General features: G+C 39.3%; 1 protein-coding gene across 14 annotated transcripts in view; it reads right to left on the reverse strand.

Moving 5' to 3' along the window:
- Positions 1-13,989, reverse strand: part of neb (nebulin) — a 94,198-nt gene that overhangs the window by 69,813 nt on the left and 10,396 nt on the right. For all 14 annotated transcript variants that reach the window (XM_034147091.1, XM_034147101.1, XM_034147100.1 and 11 more), the window contains 22 exons: positions 13,364-13,468; positions 11,873-11,977; positions 10,852-10,956; positions 10,648-10,755; positions 9,961-10,077; positions 7,953-8,054; positions 7,760-7,867; positions 7,550-7,654; positions 7,356-7,454; positions 6,689-6,793; positions 6,496-6,603; positions 5,822-5,935; positions 5,529-5,726; positions 4,815-4,922; positions 4,577-4,675; positions 4,353-4,457; positions 3,164-3,271; positions 2,721-3,032; positions 1,683-1,889; positions 1,462-1,566; positions 1,241-1,348; positions 840-1,151 (listed from right to left, as the gene is read on the reverse strand). In XM_034147091.1, the coding sequence (XP_034002982.1) occupies positions 840-1,151; positions 1,241-1,348; positions 1,462-1,566; positions 1,683-1,889; positions 2,721-3,032; positions 3,164-3,271; positions 4,353-4,457; positions 4,577-4,675; positions 4,815-4,922; positions 5,529-5,726; positions 5,822-5,935; positions 6,496-6,603; positions 6,689-6,793; positions 7,356-7,454; positions 7,550-7,654; positions 7,760-7,867; positions 7,953-8,054; positions 9,961-10,077; positions 10,648-10,755; positions 10,852-10,956; positions 11,873-11,977; positions 13,364-13,468 (2,943 nt within the window). The remainder of the gene's footprint in view (positions 1-839; positions 1,152-1,240; positions 1,349-1,461; positions 1,567-1,682; positions 1,890-2,720; positions 3,033-3,163; positions 3,272-4,352; positions 4,458-4,576; positions 4,676-4,814; positions 4,923-5,528; positions 5,727-5,821; positions 5,936-6,495; positions 6,604-6,688; positions 6,794-7,355; positions 7,455-7,549; positions 7,655-7,759; positions 7,868-7,952; positions 8,055-9,960; positions 10,078-10,647; positions 10,756-10,851; positions 10,957-11,872; positions 11,978-13,363; positions 13,469-13,989) is intronic.

Consider the following 13,989-nt stretch of genomic DNA (forward strand, 5'->3'; position numbering starts at 1 on the left):
TTAGCTATTTTATCTACCTCTGGAACAAGCTAAACTAGTTATAAATATGTTTATTCTTCACTGTCGGCCTCACACATTACTGGATCAGCGAGCTGCATGAGACGATACTGACGGGCTGTCAGGAGAGAGAGGGAGGGGGGGAGAGAGGAGGAGAGAGGGGGGGAGAGAGGAGGGGGGAGAGAGGAGGAGAGAGGGGGGGAGAGAGGGGGAGAGAGAGAGGGGGAGAGAGGAAAAGAGAGCGCTTCCGCTAATTTCTCCCGTGGTATTATCCAAAGTGAATGTAAACTTGAATAATATACATAATTTGAATGTAATAATTAAGTTGATTGTTGTTTGTGGAAGCTCCAGTGAATGAGCCCCATTAACTGAGTTTTAAACATCACTTTAAATGGAAGATTTAAAGTGATGTTTAAATCTTCCATTTAGGCCCCGCCCACTCGATCGGATCGGCGATCGGTATCGGCCGATACTGATTCCGGCGATCGGCCCCAAAATTGGCGATCGGAGCATCCCTAGTCATCAATGATTGTTGTGCTTTTATTTAGGTCTTAATGTGTGCATATGTATAAATGTGTCTTTTGGTTGTGTATATATAGGTATATACATATTTGCATACATATTTTTAAATATATTTGTTTTTGTATTCGGGATTATGGGAAACGGTATTTCGATCTCTCTGTCTGTACACACAAACTGAAAGATCGACAATAAAGTTGACTTTGACTTGAATGTGCTTTTTGCTTTTCTGTTTCCAGCGTCACACAGATGCATGCTGCGTTTAAGTGTTTTTCAAAGACTTGCACATCTACATACAGTATGCGTAAAAAGTGAGAACATACATCACTCTGAATCTCCATCATGTTGCGGCAGCGCTGCACGTTCAAGTTGTCAGGCAGCATCAAGTAGCCGTTAGGGATCTTCCTGTATCCGGCGAAGGTCTGAACCTTTGAAGCATGTTTGGCTTGCACCAAACTCATCATGTCCACTGGGGAGTGATACTTCAGCTTGGCCTTGTTGTAGTCCTTCTTGTAGTTCTTCTCACTCTGCATCTTAGCCACCTTCATGTAGTGGACCAGCAGGGGATCGTCCTCGATGCTACGGAAACCAACATGGTGGCCCTTTGCCTTCTCATAAGCCAGCTTGTACTTGTACTGTAAAAAAAAAAGACGAACGTTAGGTATGAAAAGCATTATCGGATTCGGTAACGATTCAAAAGTTTTATTATCGGCATACTACTTACATCACTGGCGATTTTAGTGGACTGTTTTGCTGCAATAACGGAAATGGCATCTTGCTTCACGTGATGTCCTTTGAGCAGATCTTGGCGATGAGCATAGGTGTAGTAATTCTAAATAAAATGAATGAATGAAGTGTTATATCACAGGATACAAAAGTCATTTCTAGATATATTTTACAAATGCACAAATGCTGGAAAATACTAAATAAGAATGTGCGACTCACCTTGCTGATGTTGACAGCGTTGTATCTGGCTTGCATCAGTTCAGGGACGTCAGCAGGGAGATGGTAAGTGTGCATAAACTTCTCTCCACTGGCCTTATACTCTTTCTGCAAAAAGACAACAAAGAGATCGGTTTGTCTGTTAATATAGGGAATCAAAAGACTAAAACCATGTGATTTACTTTATAGCAAGACAAGAAGTTATTGTTTTTGCTCCTTCTCACCATGTTCATGATCTTGGAGTTGGACTTGGCCAGCATCATGTTCATGGAGTCGCTGTGACTGGAGAACTTGAAGGTGTCCGGGTTCTGGCGGTACTTTGACTCATTAATCGCTGCTCCTGCCACCTTAGCTCTTTCCACGTCCACAGAACCAATGGGAATCCAGCCGCTTCCCTTCACTGAAGTCTCATAGTCCATTTTATAGTTAATCTGGAAAGTAATAAGACATTTTTGGAATAATGCAAAATATCAGACCTGAGAAATACCAACTTTTAGCCAGGATACTAACTATTTATTACATGTTACTTGTTAGATTACATGTTACTTGTTAGACGCTTTTATCCAAAGCGATTTACATACTCAATACCGCGCAGCAGCAGTAATTAAAGTTTAAAAGTCTAAAAAATGCTACAACTACTGTCACAAACTGGATGAATGTGAAGTATGTTGTTAAAGGAGGATGAAAGCGTAATCAAGGAGCACTATTGGAGTGACTTTGATGGTTATTGGACTCAGGATTAATTAATTTGGATTCCCGCTGTATGAAGAAATTAAAGGACGGCGCAAGTGGAAACAATTCACAAAGGGATTCAACTGTTTAAAACACATGCTCAAAGTAAGCCGGATTTTGCCGATGTGTTTATGTGGATTCAAAAGTCGTAAATAAACTACAAAATGGAGGAGACCGATCTGATCGGAGCAACTGTGACAAATAATCTGAAATCGGCATGGACAATGACTATGTTTTAAAAATGCGCTTTACGGGCAGAAGAAACATCTCTATTAAAGAAAGAATTATACATTTCTGTCTTGTTATGCCTATATTAGCTACTAACTTGAATTTTTATTCAAATTAATTAATCAATTATTTTTTATATTTTATTGTAATGTAGAGACAAGGCTTTTAGTGACAATCATGTATTGCGTTATAATTATATGTAAAAAAAAAAAAAAAAAAATGATATTTGGCCTCAAATTATCTGAGGCCATAACTACACTGAAGCTACTAGGCTATTGTTTGGGTAAAAAGTGAGAACATACATCACTCTGAATCTCCATCATGTTGCGACACCGCTGCACGTTCAAGTTGTCAGGCAGGATCATGTAGCCGTTAGGGATCTTCCTGTAGCCGGCGAAGGTCTGAACCTTTGAAGCATGTTTGGCTTGCACCAAACTCATCATGTCCACTGGGGAGTGATACTTCAGCTTGGCCTTGTTGTAGTCCTTCTTGTAGTTCTTGTCACTCTGCAATTTGGCCAACTGCATGTAGTGGACCATCAGAGGATCGTCCTTGATGCTGCGGAAACCAATATGGTGTCCTCTGGCCTTCTCATAAGCCTTCTTATACTGGACCTAGATGTAAAAACAGGCATATAGGATCTTAATTATTCAGATTTTTTACAGTTGTATGTAGCAATAAGATGTACAATTCACCTGGTACAGAGCAAACATGGAGGAAATAAAGCACAGTTCAAGAAACTTACATCACTGACAGCATGTCTGGCTTTTTTGGCGGCGATAATAGAGATCGCATCGGACTTCAGGTCATAACCTTTAGCAATCAGATCCTCCCAGGCATACTTGTAGGTGTTCTGAAATGAGAGATAACAGATATAAACAACAACAATAAAGAGTAGAGATGTCCCGATCCGATCACGTGATCGGGGATCGGAGCCGATCACGTGATTTTCAAAAGATCGGAATCGGGAGAAAAAAATCGGGGATCGGGAATTTTTTTTTTTTTTTTTTTTTTTTTTTATAAAATATTTTTATTATTTTATTTAATGTTACAAAACAAAAATGACCATGTTCACGTCTTAAAGTCATCCTGAGGCCTTAGTTTTGGTTTAAAATTACACAACATCATGTATGTGTGTCTTTTGGGCTTGTTTTCATAGACCTGGTTGCTTATTTCTCTCAAATCTGGCAACAGAGTGGGCAGGGCGCAGTGTCTAATAGTAGCAGTAAGCTAACAAGAGGCTACGTTCAGCTGGTGACTCGGGAGTCGGGACAGAGAAAATGTCAGGAGTTTGGAAGTATTATAAAATTGAAAGCAAAGGCAGTGTAACAGCCAGATGCAATGTTTGCAAGGCGGAGGTTCCGCGTGGTGGAAAGAACAGAGCTACGTTCAACACGACCAATCTAATACGCCACCTGAGAAACAAACACCAACAACAACACAACGAGTACACAGCGGCCACTCAGGTAACGGCACTGAAACAACCGACACTTTCAGAGACTTTTAAAAGGAAAGAGAAACTGCCCCAGAACAGTGAAAAGGCCAAAAAAATAACAGCCAAGATAGCTGAATTCATCGCGTTGGATGACCAGCCGTTATCTGTGGTGGAGAACGTGAGGTTTAAGGGACAACTTGAATGCTTTTCTCCTTTTTTTTCTCTTAATGCATTGCATAAAGATCAGATCGCGAAAAATCGGTATCGGCAGATTGTCAAAATCAAATGATCGGAATCGGATCGGGAGCAAAAAAAGGTGATCGGGACATCCCTAAGTAATACAGTTAGCACACTTAACGTATGTGTCAGTGCTTCCAAAGCTGTATTTAACATCACATTTAGGAGCAAGATATCCAAAATGACAGCGAAAAAAGTGCACTATTAGAACATCTTAGTATATAAATAAAACAAGTAATCCCTCTGTATTTCAATGTGTTACCTTGCTGATGTTGTAAGCATTGCACTTGGCCTGCACGAACTCAGGGACATCATGAGGCAGAGAGTACTTCTGATGGATCTTCTCCAGACCTCTCTTGTAGAACTGCTGTAAGGCAAGAAAGCAAAAAAGGGCAGGCATTACATGTGCTGTACTTACTGTAAATGCAACGACAGAGTCTTAAGGTTAAGATTTGTGGTTAACTAAGAGAAAGGCAGTAGACTCACATCACTCCTCATAAGCTGGTTCGCTTTGGCCTGCATCATGACGGGGTGGTCGTGAATAGAGGTGAAGGGGATGCTGTCCGGCTGCTGTCTGTACTTTCTCTGTAGGAAAAAAGTCAATTACACTCGTAAGAAGTCATTACAAAACATATGAGACATATCCCACCTACGGACAAATATTTCCTTTTACAAGAATGCATTTGTGAAGATGGGGAAAGAAGCGGTACTGTTGGGCTCGTACCTCACTAAGGATATCACCAGCTTTCTTATTTTTCTCCACTTCCACAGAGCCCCAGGGGATCCATGGAGAACCCTTGGTGTAGTTGTTGTAGTCCGACTTGTAATCATTCTGTGATGCAGGAAAAAAAATGGCGTCAATGAATACACAAGTGATCTCATAATAACAATGCAAGAGGACGTTTTATATTTGGATATAACCATTAAAGGTCCCCTATTATACTATATGTCTTTCATAAATATATTATAGGTCTCAGATATATACAGAGCCTGTCTCTGATTGGCTGAAATACCAAACAGATCATTGCAGCATCCCATAATCCCCTCTGTTTCAGCCCTGTTTCAAAAGAGCTGATTCTCTGTCTGTTACTTTAGATGAAAATAAGGAGCCCCTCCCCACGCCCCTCCAGAGAGATCCAGGTGATAAGGTGGGGGGGGGGGTTACCTTGGTTGCTGATTGGCTAATGGTTACACAAGCCAAAACATCGTTATGACATCATAAAGTGGCCAAAATCTGATCAGCTCATTTCCAGACAGGTTTTTATAGAAATGGATCAGGACAAAAAGAGAGAGAATCTTTGTTCCTGAAACTTTCAGAATCTCTTTACACAGAGGGGACACATGTTGATGTAGAAGAGACATGAAGAAGAGGATTTTGCATAATAGGTGACCTTTAAACTAAGCGTCATTAATAGGACGCTGTAAAGTCTGTACTTACATCGCTCTGGATGATGTTGGATTTCTTGGCCAGGTTCATAAGTATGCTGTCGGGGGGCATGAAGTAGTGCGGGTTGATGCTCCTATACCCCTTCATGCTGGCAATGCCCTGGGATTTCTTGGCCAAGGTGACTGACATCATGTCGAGTGGTGAGTGGTACTTGGTCTTGATCTTTTCATAGTCCTTCTTATATTCACGCTGTGGAGATATCAGTGAAACATTGCGCTTGTTACTCAGATCTAATAAATGAATGTGAAGGGAAATGTAAGTAACTTAGAAAGATAATGACTTACTTCACTCTGGATTTTAGCCACGCGAACAGAGTGCAGGATTTTGGGATCATCATGAATGCTGAGGGCTCCCACCATCTGCCCCTTGTTCTTCTCATAAGCCTTCTTATACTTGACCTGGGGAGAAGAACAAAAGTTAATTATTACGTGATTAAAGAAACTGGGCAGTAAAAGCAATCAAATTTACAAAGCAAGCAAGAAATACTAATATCATGAATGTCAAAGAGGATATATGTAGTGTCTCTCCTGTGACGTGTCTCCATGATTTAATGTTCAAAAAGCTCTTAATCTTTATCATACTGCCTGTGCTGCAGCACCTCTTTTCACCCTCTGTCTGAAACCAGAGCCCAGTCTGCTCTGATTGGTTAGCTGGCCGGCTCTGTTGTGATTGGTCAACCGCTTAGAGATGTCCCGCCCCTTAGCCTATCACGTACAATGTGTCGGAGCGCTAGCCAATAGAAGTAACATCGTAATGTCATAATGTTACGGAAGTAAACAAAGGAGTCCAATGGAGGCGTTTTAAGCAGGGGGTGAGTGTGTGGGAGAGAAACTCCAATACAAATACCAATATACTTTGATATATTTGCCTTTGCAGACCATTTACATGAAAAAAATATATATAGACCACACTACAGGAAGAACAAAAAATAGTGCCTCTAATGTTGTGAAATACTTACATCACTGGCGATGTTGGTGTGAGCGCGGGCAGCAAGGATCGAAATGGCATCGCCCCTGACCTCAAACTTCTTTGCTTTAGATTTCTCCCAATCGTACTTGTAACAGTTCTGCAAACAGAGAATCATGCCGTTAAGGAAATGGAAACACATACCAAAATGAAATTAAGAAATGAAGTGTAGAGCAGTTACTTACATCACTAAGGTTGAAGGCGTTGACTCTGGACTGGATGAAGAAGGGATAGTCTGGGGGCAGAGTGTTTTTGAACTTAGTCTTCTCGTACTTGGCCTTGTAGTTGATCTGCAAAAAGAACAAGGTGTCAAGTTATTTTTATATATGTGTGCAGCTGTACCGTAATTTCCAAGACACACGTTCAGGTAATTTTGGTTTTCCGTCACTGGAGGGCAGCAGTGTTCGCTGGAAACAATCCGAGACATATTGACTGTCCCTTTCTCTGCTCCCCTGCCTCCCTCTGTGATCACAGGGTTTATTCTGGGCTAACTGAATGCTTGTTGCTATTTTTACTTCAGAGAAATGGCTCTCCAGTTACCATGGTGCCCACAGAAAGACTACGTGGATGATCGGGCACATTTAAGGCTGATCTGCATGTGAAGGAGAATTTGATCTAGCCAATTAGCTAGCAATTGAGTCAATATATAGATTTATATATATATCGTTTATGTAGAAACAGTGAGCAATATTGATAAGTGACTTAACATCAATCACTTTATGGGCTGAACAGACACAATTTCAATGTTTTATTTAAAGAAAACTATATTTGTTGGGCAACCAGTGCCTCTTTTTTGTGCTAATTTAAATCTGTATATATTTTTTAATCGGCTTTGTGTGCATTCATACGTACGTCACTTAGATTTTTGGCGTTGAGGGCGGCTTGAAGCTGAACTGGTGAATCCGACACTTGTGTAAATTTCATGGTGCCCGGATGTTGCCGGTAAACTTTCTGCAAACCACAAGGAAGAAAAATGGTGTAAGTTACATACATTTACCAAAATAAGAGAGCGGTTTTACTGCATTTTAGTGGAGCTTACTACTCACATCATTACACTTCTGAAGCTTCTTATTAACTTCATATTCAGGCGTCATTGTTTGAGGGTAGAAGCATCTTGTCTTAATGTCTTCATAATCAGATTTATATTGTTGCTGCAAGATAAGAAAAAGTGGGTAAATTGCACTGAAAAGTATATCAAGCATATAATAAAATCTTGCATCACTGATTCGATTTTAGAAAAATGCACAATGACTTACCTCGCTCTTCATTGCCTCCATTTTCTGGCAGTGAAGCATGTAAACATCCTCATAGCTGCCGACGTAGTGACCCTTCACCACGTTGTCATACTTCTCTGTGTAACGTGCCTACAGAACAACATGAACAATGTATATGATTCAAAGCAAAGACAAGTGATAATATCCTTGGTTTATGAAAGTATTTTATTCTTACATGAGTGAACTGTTTGAGTACGGAGTCCATCTGAAACTTGGGCGTGTCGCAGTAGTTGATACTTGAACCCCTGGCCTTTTCATAGCTGGACTTATATACTTTCTGCAAGGAAGATATGAAACAGATCATGAACAACAGAAATGGCATAACAACTTAACATATCATCTGTCCGTATGACTCACTAACTAACTGCAAATAACACGTCAGTAAGGCTGGTAACGTTATTCAATTAGATCAATTAACTCCCTGAAGGCGAAAAAGTATTGCAAGTGACTTCCAGATGGTTTAATTAGCACTTCTAATATGACAATTAACTTAGAGGAGCTTCATGTCAGACACTCTTTTTACCACCCACACAACCTTCTCAATCGTTTCAGCACCTTTCAGAGTTAACAAGAGTTATTGCCAAATTCATGCAAGCTACATCTTTGTCTAAACAGAGATTTTGTTGAAACAGTACCTCAAAATAGTTCAGGAACAACAATTGAAATGTGTAATTATATGTAAAGTCGAAATTATCCTTGGGAGAGAATGAATATGTATTTTAAACTATTCATGTGTACGAAAAAGCAAAACATGAAGTTTGCTATGAATTCTTGAGATGTTGTTAACCATTAATATTTTGGTTTTAATTTGAGTATGTCAATTTCTGATCTAGTTGGTACTTCATTGTAATTCAATTAGTCTGTTTTTTTTCTTTGAGTGGCTACAATTAGTAAAGGTGCGTTTGACTGTACATTTGTGGACTCCAGGTAACATTTGCTAACACTTCTGCTAATGCTAATGGTGATTTTAATAAGGAATAAAATGCATTGACCCCATTTGTGGACTCTAGGAAGAATAGCTAATGCTAATGCTAATGGAGATTCCTATAAGGAATAAAAAACATGGACGTCATTTGTGGACCCTAGGAAGAATAGCTAATGCTAATGCTAATGGGGATCTTAATAAGGAATAAAAAACATGGACGTCATTTGTGGACCCTAGGAAAAATAGCTAATGCTAATGCTAATGGGGATCTTAATAAGGAATAAAAAACATGGACGTCATTTGTGCACCCTAGGAAGAATAGCTAATGCTAATGCTAATGGGGATTCCTATATGGAAGAAAAAACATGGACGCCATTTGTGGACGCCAGGAAGAATAGCTAATGCTAATGGAGATCTTAATATGGAATAAAATACATGGACGTCATTTGTGGACCCTAGGAAGAATAGCTAATGCTAATGGGGATTCCTATATGGAAGAAAAAACATGGACACCATTTGTGGACCCGAGGAAGAATAGCTAATGCTAATGCTAATGGGAATTCCTATATGGAAGAAAAAACATGGACGCCATTTGTGGACGCCAGGAAGAATAGCTAATGCTAATGGGGATCTTAATATGGAATACAAAACATGGACGTCATTTGTGGACCCTAGGAAGAATAGCTAATGCTAATGGGGATTCCTATATGGGAAAAAAAAAAAGGACGCCCTTTGTGGACCCTAGGAAGAATAGCTCATGCTAATGCTAATGGAGATTCCTATATGGAAGAAAAAACATGGACGCCCTTTGTGGACCCTAGGAAGAATAGCTCATGCTAATGCTAATGGGATTCCTATATGGAAGAAAAAACATGGACGCCCTTTGTGGACGCCAGGAAGAATAGCTAATGCTAATGGAGATCCTTATAAGGAATCAAATACATTGAAACCATTAATACTAAATTGTTATACTGCTGTTCTACCTTATAGATTCTGTCCTTTTCCCCCCCTTATTACTTGTAGACTCTTATGGCACTGCTTCTATTCTATTTTATTGTATTTACTTGCACTATTGTATCTGTTTTATTGTGTTGCACTGTTGGAGGAGCCTGTGACCTAAGATTTTCATCGACATAACTACACTGTAGCTATGTACGAACGACAATAAAAGCCTTGAATCTTGAATGTATCCTAAGTATCATTTATCATTTTTCCTAAGACCAGCTGTGATCTAACACCCATTTCTCCAGACACCTACATCACTCAGGATGGTGCCGGCATATCTGAGCTGTCTTAGGAGCGGGTTCTCTGTGGCGGGGAGCGTGTTGTAGTCCGCCTGAGCTTTCTGCTTCTCGTATTCCTTCTTGTACTTGATCTGAAAACAGAAAAACGGAGAGTAGAGTGAGTAAGAGGAAAATGAAGGTTGTCCATGAGGTGTATTCACGCTGACTCATACTGTATAACATGACGTTGGTAGGGAACAAATGTGTCTTTATTGTCTGTTAAAGTGACGCATGTTTGCATTGTGTGAGTGTGTGGGATACAGGAGCTGAATAAGCCTCTTCACATCTGGTACTGAACTACACACTCAATTCATTCAGTGACATTGATTCAAACGTAGATCTCTCAGTCATGCGGTTCATGTGTGGGCACAATTCACTCTGCTCTGACTCTTGTGTTAATCCTGACGTTTATTCAATATGAGATAAGTCCTATAAAAACACTCTGTTAGTGAGTGTGTGTGTGTGTGTGTGTGTGTGTGTGTGTGTGTGTGTGTGTGTGTGTGTGTGTGTGTGTGTGTGTGTGTGTGTGTGTGTGTGTGTGTGTGTGTGTGTGTGTGTGTGTGTGTGTGTGTGTGTGTGTGTGTGTGTGTGTGTGTGTGTGTGTGTGTGTGTGTGTGTGTGTGTGTGTGTGTGTGTGTGTATGTATTTTAGTGTGGACTTACCTCACTAGAAGCAATACCAGCCTTCTTGTTCGTTCCATAAACAGGCGTGTCTGTTTGCATGAAATAAATTTGGTCTTTCTTATCCTCCCAATCTTTCGTGTATCGTTTCTGGAAGGACAAAAGATCAACAGTGAGATGTAGACAAATGAAAAACTCATATAATTATGATAAATGTCTGCCCATTAGGTTGAAATAAGCACTTACGCTGCTTAAGTTCTCCATCGCCACCCTGGCAGTGGCCACGTCGAAGTATGGCGTCTCGCACCACTGACCCTTGACATTTTTATTGTAATCCTCCTTGTATTTGAGCTGTGGAGTACAAATAATCATCATTAGAGGATGTATTTTACACAGGAGAGCACTTGTTGTGTAGTAAAATATTAGACAGATCTATTTTCTGTGTGATAAAACCGATTGGGAGCGACAGGAATTTGAAACTATTGTTGGCCTCTCCCTTCAAGCTTAGTGTGTTCGGTAATATGAGAGAGCAGGTGGTCAGTTATCCCTAGCAGTGACTCAGTGTTTGTTGGTCTCCGAGGGCACTGTTTCCATTTGAGTTTGAGCCTATCAAATGTTCCTGAGAAGCAATGAGGCTTATCACTCTCCTATGTGCTGTTATAAATAGTAATAGAGCTATCTGCAGGTATTTATATTGTTAATTATCACTTTTTCTACCTCTAAAGCTGCACAATTTGGAAAAAGAAACAAAGAAATTGTGATTTTTTTTGGACTGAAATTACAATTTACAATATGATCAAATATATTGGAGGAAATTAATATTTTAAAAATAATAATTCACATCAAAACCTGTTTGCAGACATTGAGCATTTAAACATAATATAACAATTCAAGGGACACAAGGAGGGACAAAAAGTATGATAATAAAAAAAGTTAAATTAAAAATAATGATCCAAACAACATATAACCCTCTCAGTAAAACAAAGGAAGACATAAGAGAAAATAAATAAATAAATAAATACACTAAAATATAAAAAGATGTCTAAATAAATATGGAAAAATAATAAGATTAATAAAGATTAAAACACTAATTAAAGTGGGTTTAAAAAAGAATACGTTTTCAGCTGTCGTTAAAGTTGTTTTTCTGAAGTGTTTAGAACATTAGCATTAGTCCACATTGGGATTTCTATATCTCTTTGAGTAATTGTGCATCCCCGTTTATTTTACACTTAATAAAATACAGTTGATCAAAATGTGTTCTGCTTACATCACTGCGCTGATTGGCCGCCTTCCTGGCCAGCTCATACTCAGGAGGGTCGGCCAGCGAGGTGTACTTGGCCTTGCGCTGATCGTGACCCTTCTTGTAGCGGATCTGCGTGGGGGGGGGGAAACACAGCAGGAGTTCAAATTTACAGAAAGGGTTCATTCGACAACATCGATACCTGACCTGAGAGCACGGTCTGATTCACACACATAGAGCTTCATTGACTGGTGACTTTCCTACATCAGCAGAAAGGGTTACACGTGTTCAAAAGGTGGGGGAGTTAATTGCTGCTACATCTGACTAAGTTCAAATAAATGTAACCTGAAACGAAGAAAGCAATATATGGTAGAGAAACATGTTCCCACACCACACCGCTCCTCCGCTCCCTTCACTGGCTTCCAGTAACTGCTAGAATCCACTTCAAGACACTGGTACTTGCGTACCATGCTGTGAATGGATCTGGCCCTTCCTACATCCAGGACATGGTTAAACCATACACCCCAGCACGTGCACTCCGCTCTGCATCAGCTAAACGGCTCGCTGCACCCTCACTGGGAGGGTGACCCAAGTTCCCATCAGCAAAAACACGTGGGTTTGCTATCCTGGCTCCAAAATGGTGGAATGAGCTCCCCATTGACATCAGGACAGCAGAAAGCAAACACATCTTCCAGAGCAGACTGAAAACTCATCTCTTTCGACTCCACTTCGAGAAATAAAATGACTAACAAAGCACTTATATACTAATAAAGGACTGGCTTATCTAAAGCCAGTTGAGTAGCACTTGAAATGTTTTGGTTCTATGAAACCTGATGTACTTATATGATTCTGTTTTCTTCAAGTTTGTATCTTCTTGGTCGAATGCACTTATTGTAAGTCGCTTTGGATAAAAGCCTCAGCTAAATGTAATGTAATGAAAATATGCATGCCTCTGTAGTTGATGCTGAATTAGCAGCACAGTAAGATAGAAATGAACTTCTCAGGTGAATTTGTGTCACATTTTTACAGAATAACCCATGTATTAGATATTCCACATAGTATTTGACATTATTAAAGGAGATATATATATAATATCTTATATGAGTATATATGCAATCATTTTTTAATATAAAAAAATATATAAATATTGTGTTTTGTATATTTATCTGAGATTTTTTTGTTTAAGTTAGAAAGATAGATTAATAAACAAAATGTCATAAAATATAAAATAATGTAATATAATGTAATATGATATAATGTCATGTAATGTTATGTAATATATAATAATATAATATAATAGAGTAATAAAGTAATATTTTTCACCCTGCACAGATCTTAATATTGGACAGTGTGTACTGTATTTTCATAATGTAATGTAATTTATTGAAATATCATTTAATTAAATATAATATAATGGAGTAATATACAAAAGAAATCCCCCTGGAAGTATTAAAACTTCTGTTTTTCAAAAAAAAATTGTATTTTCATTTCCTCCAGTTTGGTGTAAATGTAACTCACGTCGCTGAAGACTTCCTGAGCCTTGGCCACCCTGCGCAGCTCGGGGCTGTCGCTGTACGGGTAACACATCGTCTTCTCCGCATCCCAGTCCTCCGTGTACCGTTTCTGAACAAGGGGCAAGGGCAAGAATTACCACATGCATACAGAACAATTACAAAGAATAAACTTTCTTTATAATAAATCATACATTTAAAGGTCCCCTATTATACTGTTTGTCATCAATAAATTATAGGTCTCAGATATATACAAAACATGTCTCTGATTGGCTGAAACACCAAACAGATCATTGCAGCATCCCATAATCCCCTCTGTTTCAAAAGAGCTGATTCTCTGTCTGTTACTTTAGATGAAAATAAGGAGCCCCTCCCCACGCCCCTCTGAGAGAGATTTGTTTACAAAGAACACAATGGTGCTCTAGGAGGAGATTCAGGTGATAAGTAGGGGGGGGGGGTTACCTTGGTTGGTGATTGGCTAATGGTTACACAAGCCAAAACATCGTTATGACATCATAAAGTGGCTAAAATCTGATCAGCTCATTTTCAGACAGGTTTTTATTAGGGCTGTCAGTCGATTAAAATATTTAATCGCGATTAATCGCACATTTTTTATCTGTTCTAAATGTACCT

Source organism: Trematomus bernacchii, unplaced genomic scaffold, assembly GCF_902827165.1.
Source record: "Trematomus bernacchii unplaced genomic scaffold, fTreBer1.1, whole genome shotgun sequence".
Taxonomy (NCBI): Eukaryota; Metazoa; Chordata; class Actinopteri; order Perciformes; family Nototheniidae; genus Trematomus; species Trematomus bernacchii.